Source organism: Bactrocera latifrons, unplaced genomic scaffold, assembly GCF_001853355.1.
Source record: "Bactrocera latifrons isolate USDA-ARS-PBARC rearing strain unplaced genomic scaffold, ASM185335v1 scaffold_119, whole genome shotgun sequence".
In the NCBI taxonomy this organism is placed as follows: domain Eukaryota; kingdom Metazoa; phylum Arthropoda; class Insecta; order Diptera; family Tephritidae; genus Bactrocera; species Bactrocera latifrons.
In genome coordinates this window covers 184544-198343 of record NW_017534619.1, presented here as the reverse complement: position 1 = coordinate 198343, position 13800 = coordinate 184544, and the positions used below count along the sequence as shown (strand labels likewise).

Below are 13800 nucleotides of genomic sequence, written 5' to 3'. Positions count from 1 at the left end.
AAAAAGTTATCAAGCTCTTAAAAAATCACCCGTTATTAACCTCGATGCAATGATTTCAGTATAGATTTTCCTACCATAACTTTTCCATATGTTTGACAGATCTTTGTTGTGTTATCTCTCATCGAGCTGGTGGAAGCCTTCGAACAGCTAATTAATTTTATGAAACGCTTTTTAAGGAATGGGGTTTTTATGGTGATAATGGTATTATTTGCTAGTTGAAGTTTACTGTTTAATTGGAGAGATAGGGCTAGAAGTGATGAGGTGTTTAAGGATGTTTTAGAGATTAAGTTTTGTACACGGTATTCTTACAAAATCCTCTAACTGTGTAAACTTCAGAAATTATATAAGTAAATAGTTCCACCATATCATGAATTTTTCCACTTTATGTATAAAGTTACCGACATACTACTGATTGTAACTATTTTGACTACTGTGGAGTGAACCTTCATTGAGCTTTAACTCAAAAGCTTCTCTCCATTCCAGCCTAAGTATATGAAAGTAAAATTTTCACTTTATGCCTCTTGTGATAATAACTTGTTCACAGATATGGTTGTCATTTTATTGCGCTGTTCATAAAGATATATTTACATATAATCAAAGCCGATGCGCCATACTGTTCTCTTCGATTTGTTGGCGAGTAGTACATAAACTATGTCAGCTGTTCAAATAAAACTGACAGCACTGACGTTGTCTGTATTATAGTATCCTCTGACACAAGCAGAATTTGATGGAGAAATATTATTTTTTCGAAAAAAAAACAAGAAAAAACATAAACTTCGGTTGCAACGAAGCTAATATACCCTTCACAGGTGCGTTTATTTTAGTAACTATGCGTTCAGCTTATATGGAAGCTATATACTATAGTAATCCGATCTGAACAATTTTTTCGGATATTATATTATAACTTTAAGCAGTAATCCATGTCAAATTTCGTGAAGATAGCACGTCAAATGCAAAAGTTTTCCATACAAGAACTTGGTTGCGATCGTTCGGTTTGCATGGCAGCTATATGCTATAGTTAACCGATATCGGCAGTTCCGACAAATAAGCAGCTTCTTGAAGAGAAAATGACATATGCAGACGGACAGGGCTAAATCGACTCAGCTCAACGAACTGATCATTTATATATATACCTTATAGGGTCTCCGACGCTTCCTTCTGGGTGTTACAAACTTCGCGACAAACTTAATATACCCTGTTCAGGTTATAATAAAATGAACAAAAATATCTACCATATATTGCATTCCAAAGAGAGCCGAAATATATAATTGTCATATAACTAATAATTTGCGTATTCAATGTTTTAAGTATTTATTGTTAATTGAATGCGCATGTACAGGTGTAAAAATTATAATATGTATTTGTATATTCGAACGAACTAGTTGGTTGCTTAGAAGGTCATTTCTGTCGTCTTCGCGATCTTGACTTTTGTCGACATGTTGGTGACTTCAAATGTGGATAAACCAGAAAACGTATTAGGCGATAGTATTCATTCATAAAAAAAAAGAGATTTATTATTTGTAGATGCGTGCATATGTGATTTATACAATATTTAAAGACATTTGGCTTGAATCATTGCGTTTTCGAGAAATTATGTGAAATCAAATAAACAAAGGTTTTGGTAAAAAATCTTGTATGTACCTACTTATTTTCTGAACGTGTGGCCAGTTTTATGTAATTCTTTTGTTTATTATCAACTTTTTAAACGTTTTCCAATGGAATCATGGGAAGCGTACATACTAAGCATACTGTATAGACCAAAGACGGCTATCTCTTTCAAGTGGATGAAATCTTTAGTTTATTTAGCAAGAATGGTTGGATCGATAGATGATAACCACACTTCCTCTAGTAGGGAGCGTGGTTAATTTGATAAGAAGACAAGTTGCTAGATCTCTCTGGTTCAGCGGTTTATAAATGGAGTTAACGAGGAATTGTGAAGAATAAGTCAGTGATTAAGCAGAATTATTGCTATTGTTGAAACTGAGCCCCCACAACAAATTTTAACTTTGATATTTTCGAACAGTAAGAAGCAAGACGAAATATCTTTTGTCATCAAACAGTTGTCGCACCTGACAGTCATAAATGAGTAGGCAATTTAGAAGTAAAGTTCTCTCTTGAGGAACAGAGGCCAAATTATACAACTCCCCCACCATTTCAGAGATCATTCGCAGTAGCATGGATGATGGCAACATCTGATAAGTAGGCGTTACGACTTTTTGAGTTTGGCAATGGCGAATACCGCATTCAAGAGAACGATGAGATGATAATAACATAGTTGACATAGCTCAGCGAATTAAAAGTTATCGGTCACTCTAGCTAGGTTATGTCTACGCCATTAAAGAAGAAGAATTTCAGGATAAGACGAGTGCGATGTGCAGAGAGGGCATCAATTCATCATAGGTAATGCACTGCATGTCTGTTACAAGACATTTTATTAGCAAGTGCAATTAAAGACGTTATTAATTGATTTCTTGTGATAGCAGATGTCTTCAAGCTTGTACTCTTTAAAGTAACAAATCATCAAAAGAATTACCAAGAACGGTTATTTATTACGACATCATTAGATGATTTTTTAAATCTGCGTATCACGGCAGTAGGATGGTTGAACCCGCCTCGCTTACCTCGATGTTACGTGTTTGCTTTGCACATAAGTGTCTATTTACAGTGGAATACAGTGAAAATGCAACTTAGACTAAAAGTAACTTTATATTAAGATGTTAGTTCTTTGCGTGCTAAGTTTAGGTTTGGCATTGTTGTTCGATTCGCCACTTTTTAAAGCTTACGATTTGACAATTGGAAGAAATTGTATTGCCTTACCAAAAAGTGCATTTTTATGACCTGCCACTGTATGCGTATATCCACTTACAAATTGCAATTGCAATGATGCATATCTGCAGTGATGGATTCAGTGACATATGATTTGGAAACCTTTGTGTTCACTCCTCTTATTACAATGCTTCAGTCGTTTATTTGATCTTTAACGTAATACAGTGCAAAATGGTGTCCGCAAAGCTGGTAAGTGAGCCAGAAGCTTGGCGATCAGTCACAAAAAGGATACAACACATAAATGCGTTTAGAATTATTCTATTGAATATGTGAAGCCTTATAGTACTAGTATATTACAAAGAAAACCTTTTACTATATTGCACGGATAATTTCATATAATATGAAAAGTAAATAGGAGCACGAAATTATGAAATAGTGTTGTTTCATATTTCAAAATTACATTAATTTACAGTTGATAAGAAAAGTGATTCAATTAAAAATTGACAACTCGAAAAGTTTTGTTCACATACTTTCTGTTCTCCTAATTCGCTGAACTATGTATGTCAGTGTAGTCAAATAACTCATACAGCTCTTCTTTCCATCGAATGCGATATTCGCTGTTGCCTACCATTGCCATGTAGCAGGACGGCAATAATGAGTCTCTTATAGAGTTTGGGCTTTGGTTCGTCGAGAAAGGACTTTACTTCTCAATTGCCTACTAAGGTCGAAGTGGCTCCTGTTAGCAAGGGTTATTCTGCGTGAAATTTCCAGACTGAAATTGTTGTTAGTGTTAATACTGGTTCCAAGATATACGTTTTCGAAGTTATGACTATCAACAGTGACGTGGGAGAATAGTCGCGAGTGCGCGACTGTTTGTTAACTACTAGACCCATTTTCTTCGCTCATCCAGTGTGGAGAAAGCAGAACTAACGCGCAGATGTTCGATGTTGTGAAGTCTCCTTTTTGTGGATTGAGCAGAGCACACTTAAATTCCAATGGTCGGGTATGCTTTCGTCCGCAGGTTGCAGAAGTGCTTGGACATCAGTCATTAGATCACCTCTGGGTGTTCTCTAGGAGTATGCTGTCGGCCAGCTTGTCAAGCTCTTCATTTACATACATTTCGGCGCCTCACTTTTTTTTTGCAAATATGTCTCGATTCCCTCTTCAATTCTCGATATCTATCCCACCCCGCACGTGTTGTGGTCGATTGTAACGCAAGAAGTTAGTGGATACCTCGGAGCGTACGCGTTGTCTTCCGTCTATCAGAAAATGATCTACCTAGTTTGTGGCTCTCGATCCGGAGACAGCCTGGCAGCTTGATGAATTTTCTTATGCTGGAATTTAGCATAATATATAACCATACTTCGGGCTCCTGCAAAGCCGATCAGCCTCACCCATTTGGAGATGTTTCTTTGTGGAGGCTGAATTTACCGAAGTTCGGTACTGCCTTTTCATATTATTAGATCTACGGAAATGATTACGAACCTAATTGAGACGCGGAATACGGAATTCTCCAGAGTATTATTTCGATTCCTAACTGAATGACACATAAGTTTAGCTGTAGATAATTTTTGCTGATCCCGATCTCAAATGATTAATAATTTTTATCAGAAAAATTGTTCAAGCACGAGACACGTAACACAAAAACTCCTTGCATGTTTCTGATATTTCGCAATAACAACTTCTAAATAAATAAGTTTGTATAACTCTATTGTGATAATACAGCTTTTGATGGCATCAATTCTTATCACCTTTTTGCGCTCCGCAAATACACAAATGTTGGACTATATTTATCCTGGATTCATGACCATGTACTACAGTCAGGTGCCTACAAAGGAAGGCTATCGATCTAAGTAACTGGCATACAATTTTATAACTATTTTAACACATTAACTACCACTTTTTATCTATCTAGGCAAGAGGAGCCGAATGGCAATATACGCGAGGAGATTGGCGTTATTATGAATCCCGGTACGGCGGATGAGGAATTGGTGATAGTGGGCATGTACACGGCCTATGACGAAAAGAGCGATACTGAGACTATGACGATGTATACAGCCGATAAAAATGGTTATAAATCTCGTTATAAGGTGATGAAGTGTCGCAATACTGGGCCTATGATGAAGAAGTGTGGATTGAGTGCCAAGGTCTTAAAGTCATTGGCCAAGGGCAGTAAATAGTGAAAATGGTATAAATGTTATTCCCAAATTCCATTAATGAATTTATGTGAAAATGTCTACAATGGAAATTGTAAAAATTAATACAAATATAATATAATATTGACAATAAACTAAACAACATTCTTTTAATGAAAGTATTTTAATTCATCTTTGTAAAATAATGAATACAGGAAATTTAAACTAAATGAAATATTGCTTAGCGAATTGGAGTTTCATGTATAGTACATATTGCTTTTGCCAGATAAATTTTTCAGTATCATCATGGAAATGTTTAAATAATGTCTTAAGCTTATTTGGGTTTTTCGCAAGAACTGAAACCACTGGACTTTCCCAAGCGACATCGTTTCGCTCCATGGGCTCTTGAAAAGTTTTTCGAGTCAAATTTTGTTCAGCAACCATTCTTGCTCAATGGGAACGTAAACAAGAAAAGTTGCTGCATTTCGGACGAAGAACAACTCGGAAAAGATTTACGTGGTATGGTTTGTAGGCCGGTGAAATCATCGCTCCATATTTCTTCATGATGATGGCGGTGAGAAGGTAATAGCATGTTCTTTTAAATGATAATAAACATTCTCAATTAAATTTGAAGTTTCTGTGTTTTTTCTTTAAAAAAGTAGAGCAACTCGAAATGGATCGACCTTTGGTTGCTCATTGATAAATTTTTCTCTTTCATAAGTTAATGACATTCAAAGTTCCATCCCAAATGCTATTGAGGGGAAATGCTAAACGCAAAAGAATATTTTTTTAAGGTTTATGGTTTTGTACTGTCTCTTTAAATTAGCGTTTCAGCTTTATTGCATTGCTATAGACCACCGTTTTGAAAAAGTCAGCCTAGCGGCTACAGATATGAAACTTCCAGAAGTGTAAGGCTAGCGACTACTGCGGGCAATATCCGTAAGTTGATAAATTAACTTGTTCAGTACCTTCCGTCGCAAATAAAGTCGTTACGTTCAAGATATCTCAACGAATCCACTTTCTTTTTGGTAGATCCTTGCTTTATTGTAAACAACATTTTGTACTCCCCGTTTCCTTAATCTTTTGAGAAAGTTTGTTCTTTTGTCTCTTGTTCTTCAATTTCAAGGAAGTGCTCCTGTAAAATACAAGAGGGCGAAAACTGAAATAGTTATGGCGAGCACACTGGCATTATTCCCTATATATCGTCTGGAGGATGATTTGGAATACCTTTTGTGCAATTATTCAATACTGCCGGTGTTATAGACTAAAATTCTTAATAAGAAATTTAAATTTCAAAACTCAACTTAAGAAGGCATAACATTTGAAAAAACAGTGACTGATTCTCATGAACTATAAATATTCTCAAAGTTAAATTTGTTGGCAACTTCCTACCAGTGATCTCGGCTCCAGTTATTAACAACAATGCTCTACTTTATATAAATTTCCCGCAAACTGAGTGCGCGTAAGTGTTCAAAACCTTAGAGCTTTCATTGAGTAGTGAAGCAGTTCAGTAACAACACAGTTTATAACGTGTGTTTCATGTGGATTTCAGTGAAGCAATACTTCTTTCGGAGTTCGTCAACACCGGAGAGACGGAAGCCTGAGGCGTTCGACACCTTGGAAGAGAGTACTTGGTGCGTTAGTGCTGGCATACAGCTCCAATTGCTGCCAAAAATGGCCGAGAATTTGGTCTTTCGTCCCAAAATAGTTTTAAAAAATAAGATTAATGGCAAACTCTCATTCATATAAAAAGAAAGTTAAATTCTTGACCTAACATTCTTCTATGAAAATTAGTCTTCTTCTTTATTGGCGTAAGCAGCGTTTTCGCTGTTATAACAGAGTTTACAGCACTCCAGTCGTTTCTCTTTTTCGCTCTTTGACGTCAATTTGAGATTCCAATTGTAGCCAGGTCCTTCTCCATCTGGAGGTCTTCCTCTTCCCCTGCTTACTGTGTCAAGTAATCTCAGTGCTGGAGTGTTTTTATCCATTCGGACGACATGACCTAGCCAGCAAAGATGCTGTCTTTTAATTCGCTGAACTATATTAATATCGCCGTATATCTCGTACGATTCATCGTTCCATCAACTACGGTATACGCCGTTGCCGATGCTCAAAGGATCATAAATCTTTCGCAGAACATTTCTCTCGAAAACTCGTAACGTCGACTCATCACATATTGACATCGTCCATGCCTSTTCACTCGATAGCAGCAAGGAAGTAATGAGAGACTCATAGAGTTTGGATTTTGTTCGTCAAGAGAGGACTTTACTCATCAATTGCCTACTTATTCCGAAGCAACACCTGTTGGCAAGAGTGATTCTGCGTTGGATATCGAGACTGACATTATTGTTGCTGTTAATACTGGTTCCAGTATGGACGAAATTATCTACGACTTCAAAATTATGACTGTCAACAGTGATTCCTCCTGCGGGTAGGGGGACCTATTGTGGGTTCGGGGGAAACCAAATATACCCGTGGTAAGGCATGCCTGTCGTAAGAGGSAACTAAAATCCACATGCACTATGTCTGACAAACAGGTMTGTTTTAAATGTCAGCATGGTATATGGCCAATGTCAGAAAAAGTGCTTGAAATGATATTATAGTTTTTATATTAATTCCTTATATAAAAGCATTTGTTACTCAAGCGACAAATGCCACCTGTCATGAGCTGGGATTACTATGAACTCAAACTGGTAGTAGCCAAAAGTTACAAAAGTCATACCAAAGACTTTAACATGGTGCCACGGGGAGAAGTTAGCCCTTGGCTCTAATATGTTCATTGGGTTTGGCCCTTTGGGGAGACTCGTGGCTGTGGAGTATGGCAGAGGTTTTAGGTCGGCCTCGAACCCGACCAAGGCGGCTAGGGAGTCCCACTCTACCAATTGGAGCCAAAGTATAAGTGTATGTGGAGGCACTCATGCTTTGGTCATGCACTTAAGCTTTGGGGCGCTGATCAATGCATTGTATTGATCTTTGTGCTTCTAGCAATGGAAAGCACCGTGAGGTTAGGCCTTTGCAGGCAGGTACTCACGTTAAACCACAACGGACTCTGTCAGTAGTGATGTGGGAGTCAAGACGCGATTACGACGTCTTTCCGTTTGATGGCAGGAGATATTTCGTCTTGCCCTTGTTCACTGTCAGATCCATTTATTTCGCTTCTTTGTCAAACTATTTAGTTCTGTAAATTTGATGCAATCTTTGCGATTGATTTTCAATGAGTTGTTGTGAATATGAAGCTTTTAAAGCTCACGCTTGTCCCTACTAAATAAATAGTAATTCCATATAAAAACTTACTATACAATACTTTATCGTAAACAAAGTTTTTACTAATGATGATGTGCAAAACTAAGTTATGACTGATGTGTTTCATGATAATAAGAACTGATTTATAGACACACTAGTTCTTTTTACTATGCTTTTCAAACAAACCATTTGTGCTTAATGCCTGTTATGTTATATTCCCGATATCCGCGATATTCATGATTTTCATTTAATGTATATCTGTAATTAAACAAGTATAATAAAAAGTAATATCAAAGATTGATTCTTAATAATTATAGCTAATTGAATGCGCATATACAGGTATACAAATTATATATTAGTGTAGGTATTTCAGCAAGACTAGTTGGTTGCTTAGATGGTCATTTTTGTCGTCTTCTCGATCTTGAATTTTGTTGACATGTTATTGACTTGAAATATGGCTAAACCAGAAAACGTATTAGGCGAATTTTGGAGTTTCAAAAAAATCCACGTGATTTATTACATTCAATTTCTAGATGCGCATAGTTGTTACTTAAGCAATCATTTGTTAGATATTTGAAGCAAGTTGCTTTGGAACAAGTATAAAACGTATAAAATGTGCATATGTCGTCCCTATCAAAGTAATACCGCTTACTATTGTACCAACATTATTTTTTTCCAATCTTCGAAACAATAGTTGAAGTCAATTTCCGGATTAGCCTTCAATGCGCACTTAATTAATTAGCGATTAACGTTAAAAGTCTTTAAATGACTCATAATGGTTTTTCCAAACCGTTCGTTTGAACTCACAAGGAATCAATGCAGTATGAGACGGTAGATTATTGTGGAACAAAAACCAAAAGCTGTCGGCCCATAATTCCGAGCTAACAAACAGCTTCGCGCAAATGACGAATAATATTCAAATAGTTTTTCTTATTGACAGTTTAGCCGGAGTGCACCACATCTCTATTATCGAAGAAAACTAGCAAAACATAACACCTTGATTTTTGAACCGTTCAGACGTGGTTTTTCGGCTTTGGCCTACCTTCGCCAGGATATCCGGCCGATTGATCGTCTGTTTCCGGGTTGTAAACATAGATCCAAGACTCATCACCAGTAATATTACGTTTCGCAACATCCTGATAGTCGGTAAATATTGTTTCAAGGACGTTAACGCTAGATTGTTTTTCGAAAAAATTGTGTAATTTTGAATCCAATCGTGCTTTCACTTTTCACAAGCACAAATGATCTTTCAAAATGATTATCGAAATTTCAATGATTCCAGTAAGATCTGTTAGTCATTGATTCTCAAGTATCAATTCATTTATTTTATGGACGTGTTTATCATCACTTGTTGTTGATGGCCGTTGTGGACGTTTGACCGCGACAAAATATTATCACCGAAGGCCATCTTCAACATTTCAACAAGGCTTCCGAATCGTTCAACTTTAGCGTGACTTTCTCTCATAGGTTTTTACACTCGCCTGGTATTAAACATTTAGGGTTCAGACATCAGTTGGAATGGAGGAATAAATAAAAAATTGCTTAACTTCGACAATTTAATTTAAGAGTAAAAAAATTACACAAATGTTTTTCATTCAATTGGACAAGTGCGATTCTCTCCGAACAGGGTTTAGTTACTTTAATACGATTTGGTCAGGTGCTATTGTAGGTGCTCACTTAGCACTTAAAAGCTGTTTCATGCGCATGCCTCATTGCCCTCGCAATAACTATAATTACTGTATCATAAAATATAATTTCGTAAGACAGCGTTTAAGTGAGAACTCAATTGGCTAAACTGCTCTTGATCCTCATATTTGCATGACTTTGCTACAAAAATGCGGATAAAATTCAATGAAATATGTGATTTCCCATCACTGGTTGCCGAATGAAAACCAAAAGCAAGCACATACTCAAATGCAAATATATTTGTAATTCTTTCTCATACTCAGATTTTCCTCATATGTATTTCTTACTCACTTTTTGCTCGTTTTATGAATGAATGCTACTACTGTATATTTAAACTTATAGTTGTAAATATTTGAATACGAGGAAGTCGGATAAGTTGCCGCATTCTTTTTTGCGCATATGTATACAAAGATTGGTTTTTTCGTAACTCGAAAGTTTGGTTACTAACAACTTTAAGCGCAAACCAGTTTTTTAACAGTTAAGAAACGATACAGTTTAGGAATCTGACTTGACTTCTTTAAAAGAGGTTATCTAAAAGACTGTCAACTTATCAGAATTTCTCAAAATTATTTGGTGAATAGTTTCTGTCCCTATAAAAGAAAATAACTTTACATCTGTAAGCCTAACTTTATCTCAGACTAGAAAACTGTTCTACGCCAATTGAGAAGAAGAAGAAGATAACTAAGAAATTAAATTCGGGAAAGTGAAAACAATGAAGAAATTCGCTACATTTTTAAATTATTGCATGAAAAGGGAATAATGCCATGCAAGCGTAGAATGAAATTTGTGTAGTTTACGGAGACGATGCCGTATCAGTTCGTGTAGCACAACAATGGTTCGAAAAAATTGACCAGGACAGTCACATAGGCAGCCATGACATTGCTAAAGAACTTAACAATCATCATCAAACGGTTTTGATCCATTTAAAAAGGGCTGGCTATAAAAAGGAGCTCCATGTTTGGGTACCACATGAATTGTCTGTGAAAATTTTAATGGACCGAATTAGCGATTCTTTGCTGAAACAAAATCGAACCATTTCTGAAGCTAACGGTAACAGGTGTCGAAAAGTGGATCAACTACGATAATAATAAGCGTAGAAGATCATGGTTCAAGCGTGGTGAAGCTCAACAAATGATCGCAAAGCCGGGATTGACATCTCGAAAGGTTATACTGAGTGTTTGGTGGGATTCTAAAGGAATCATTTACTATCAGCTGCTCCAGCTTGGTCGAACGATTTATTCTACATTTTACTGTCAACAACTGATGAGATTGAAGCAAGCAATCGAAAAAATCGGCCAGAACTAATCAACAGAAAGGCTTTCGTCTTCTATCATGACAACGCTAGACCACACACATCTATGATGCCTTAATGGATTGAAAATGTGAAAATTACTTGTCGCAGTTTTTCGCCGAGAAATCAGAAAAGTTTTACACTGTTGAAATACTGTCTCTAGCGGAAAAATGACTAAAAGTGGTCGACCGAAATGGTACATACTTGGCTCATAAAAGTTCATTATAAATATAAAAAAAAAAAAGTTGAAATTTGATTAGAAATACGAAAAGATTTTTCGACTACCATTATTGATAACAAGCCTGTTTGGTTTTATAATAATACCGATACATAAATCGGAAAAGGAAAACTACTTCTTGCTAAAATTTTATAGACTGATATGTTTAATATCCTTCGTACTAAAACGTACGTAAAGGATCTGTGACGACAACTCACGCACAAAGGTTCGAATTTAGGCAGCGCGATCTCCATATCATTTATCTGGGTGTCACACAGGAAGCATCTTATCCTCCTCGTTTTGTTTCACTTTTATCAAGAAACTAACACTTCTACTCGAGAGGGAGAATTTTAAGATCGTCCACGGCTACGCGTACGCGTCCATCCAACTTATAGTGTATAGTAATAAGTATAGGGATGAGGATAGCTCATGTGAATACTAATGATTCAACTTAAGAAGCATTCGGTGGGCTGGGGTGGAAGAAAATCAGTTTTATTTTTTTTTCCAAAATCCAGTGAGTTACTGGTTAAGGCTTAATTATCCGTATTTATCTAACAACCCTTACAATTGATTGCTGATTTATGTGCACTTGTCATATCACTTTTATTTTCGTTATCTGACTGTGGGATTTCCTATGTTTGTACAATTTACATAGGTATCGTATAGGTAGACGCTTAGTAATTCCTTACGATGTCGTAAACTTCTCTCTTCTTCTCTTTTTCTTGCCAATAACGTCATTAGCGTTATTAGCCATTTGTAACCGTTCGTGAGCTGTTGCCCTTTTCGTATTCTTTATTCTCTTTTCATTACGGAATGTCATCATTATTTTCGTTATTTCATTTGCGGTTGTGATGATTTTTACTTTGATTAGTACGAGTATGTTTCAAGTCCAGTTTCAATCTGAGACCGGTTTAATCGGAGAGTAAAAAATTTAAAAAATCTATTCGATTTTGTATAACACACCCAAGTACATACTTATGTGTATGCAAAACATGTACATACAAACATGCATGTACAGAAATACATATGTATTTGAATGTTGTCGAACCGCTGGTGTCTTCTAATCTAGCTGAGAACAGAGATGTCTTAAAACAATCATTAATATGCATATGTGAATACAGGTATTTGGTTATTTAGGTATCAACTATTAATTATGGCATTTGCAAATTCGAAACGAAAGCGAAATATTGAATAAAATTGCTTTTCAAGTTTCAGTCAGTTTTGTGATCTTCAAGCAGCCTCAACATGGCATCTGCTAAGCTGGTAAGTTTCGTATACACTCAAGATGATTTTGGTATACCGCGCAAAGGAGTGGAGTACATATCGTGTCTTTTAGAGTACAACAAAATATTTTGCAAAATTGATTAAAAATTAAGGAATCAAAAATACTAGTGGGTGTACAGAATGTGAAGAGTAAATTCGAATCAAAATCACTTTAGTAAGTTTGCAAAGTATGAACAAGCATTAAAGTCAAATTTTCTTTTTTGAAATTTTTTCGTGATCAGAAGTGATATATTCATAATAAATTGAATAAAATAAATTTATAACACAAATTTAGAAAATATCTGAAGTGGTTACAAGATTTCACAATATGTCAGCATAACGTTTTTGAGGGAAATCTTCAGAAAAAAAAGTTAAAAGCTAACTTTTGCATCACCGGTTAAAACCTAGGTCAGTTAAGACATTGTGTTTAAAACAAAAACACCTATTGGAATATTTTTTGCGTTTTATCTGATGCATGTTTGCTTATTTCTATGGAAATTTAACGCACGCGCGCTGAAGGTCTAGCTAATAGTCATCTTAAGCCGGTCACGAAATTCACGCGAATAAAATGCACTAAAACACTATCGAAAATATGTTACATATGAAATGGTTATACCAGGGAAAATAGTCATTTATCATTATGAAAGAAATTATAAAAAAATGTTATTAATTTATATTACACAGAGTTGTTAGTTTAAGGTGGACTCTAAAATAAACAGGAAAAAAACAGAATAAATGATTTTTTCGGCAAAATCAATTTATTTTATTCAAAATATTCTTCTTCTGCTTCAATACAGCGTTTTGCAAATTTAAACAAAATAAATTCTCACTGGACAATCGATAAAGATAGCAGATTCTAACGCATCATATAGATGGCGCCCCCAGCGCACGTTAGATTCAAAATGTCTTGTTTAAAAGCTAAATGTAAATAGTTACGTATTTATAACCTGAACGGGGTATATCGAGTTTGCCACGATGCTTGTAACACCCAAAAGGAAACTTTGGAGACCCTACGAAATATATATAATGGGTAGTCGAAAAAGTCTTTTCGTATTTCTAATCAAACTTCAACTTATTATACTCTCGCAACAAAGTTGCTAAAGAGAGTATTATAGTTTTGTTCACATAACGGTTGTTTGTAAGTCCTAAAACTAAAAGAGTCAGATATAGAGTTATATATACCAAAGTGATCAGGGTGA

At 35.8% G+C, this 13800-nt stretch overlaps 2 protein-coding genes across 2 annotated transcripts in view; both read left to right on the top strand.

Annotated features, from left to right (window-relative positions):
- Positions 1-2997: 2997 nt before the first annotated feature.
- On the top strand, positions 2998-4946 carry LOC108978168. Its single transcript, XM_018948311.1, has 3 exons — positions 2998-3015; positions 4492-4619; positions 4682-4946. Exons 1-3 carry the CDS (start codon positions 2998-3000, stop codon positions 4944-4946), a joined length of 411 nt encoding a protein of 136 aa, XP_018803856.1.
- A 7592-nt stretch (positions 4947-12538) lies between these two features.
- Positions 12539-13800, top strand: part of LOC108978173 (endocuticle structural glycoprotein SgAbd-9-like) — a 6646-nt gene continuing 5384 nt past the window's right edge. Inside the window, exon 1 of the mRNA XM_018948320.1 lies at positions 12539-12601. Within this exon, the coding sequence (XP_018803865.1) occupies positions 12584-12601 (18 nt within the window). The 5' untranslated portion in view covers positions 12539-12583. The remainder of the gene's footprint in view (positions 12602-13800) is intronic.

Coding starts and splice junctions, on each gene's coding strand:
- LOC108978168 (XM_018948311.1), top strand. Junction 4,620..4,681: donor AAGGAAGGCTATCGATCTAA/GTAACTGGCATA, acceptor TTATCTATCTAG/GCAAGAGGAGCCGAATGGCA.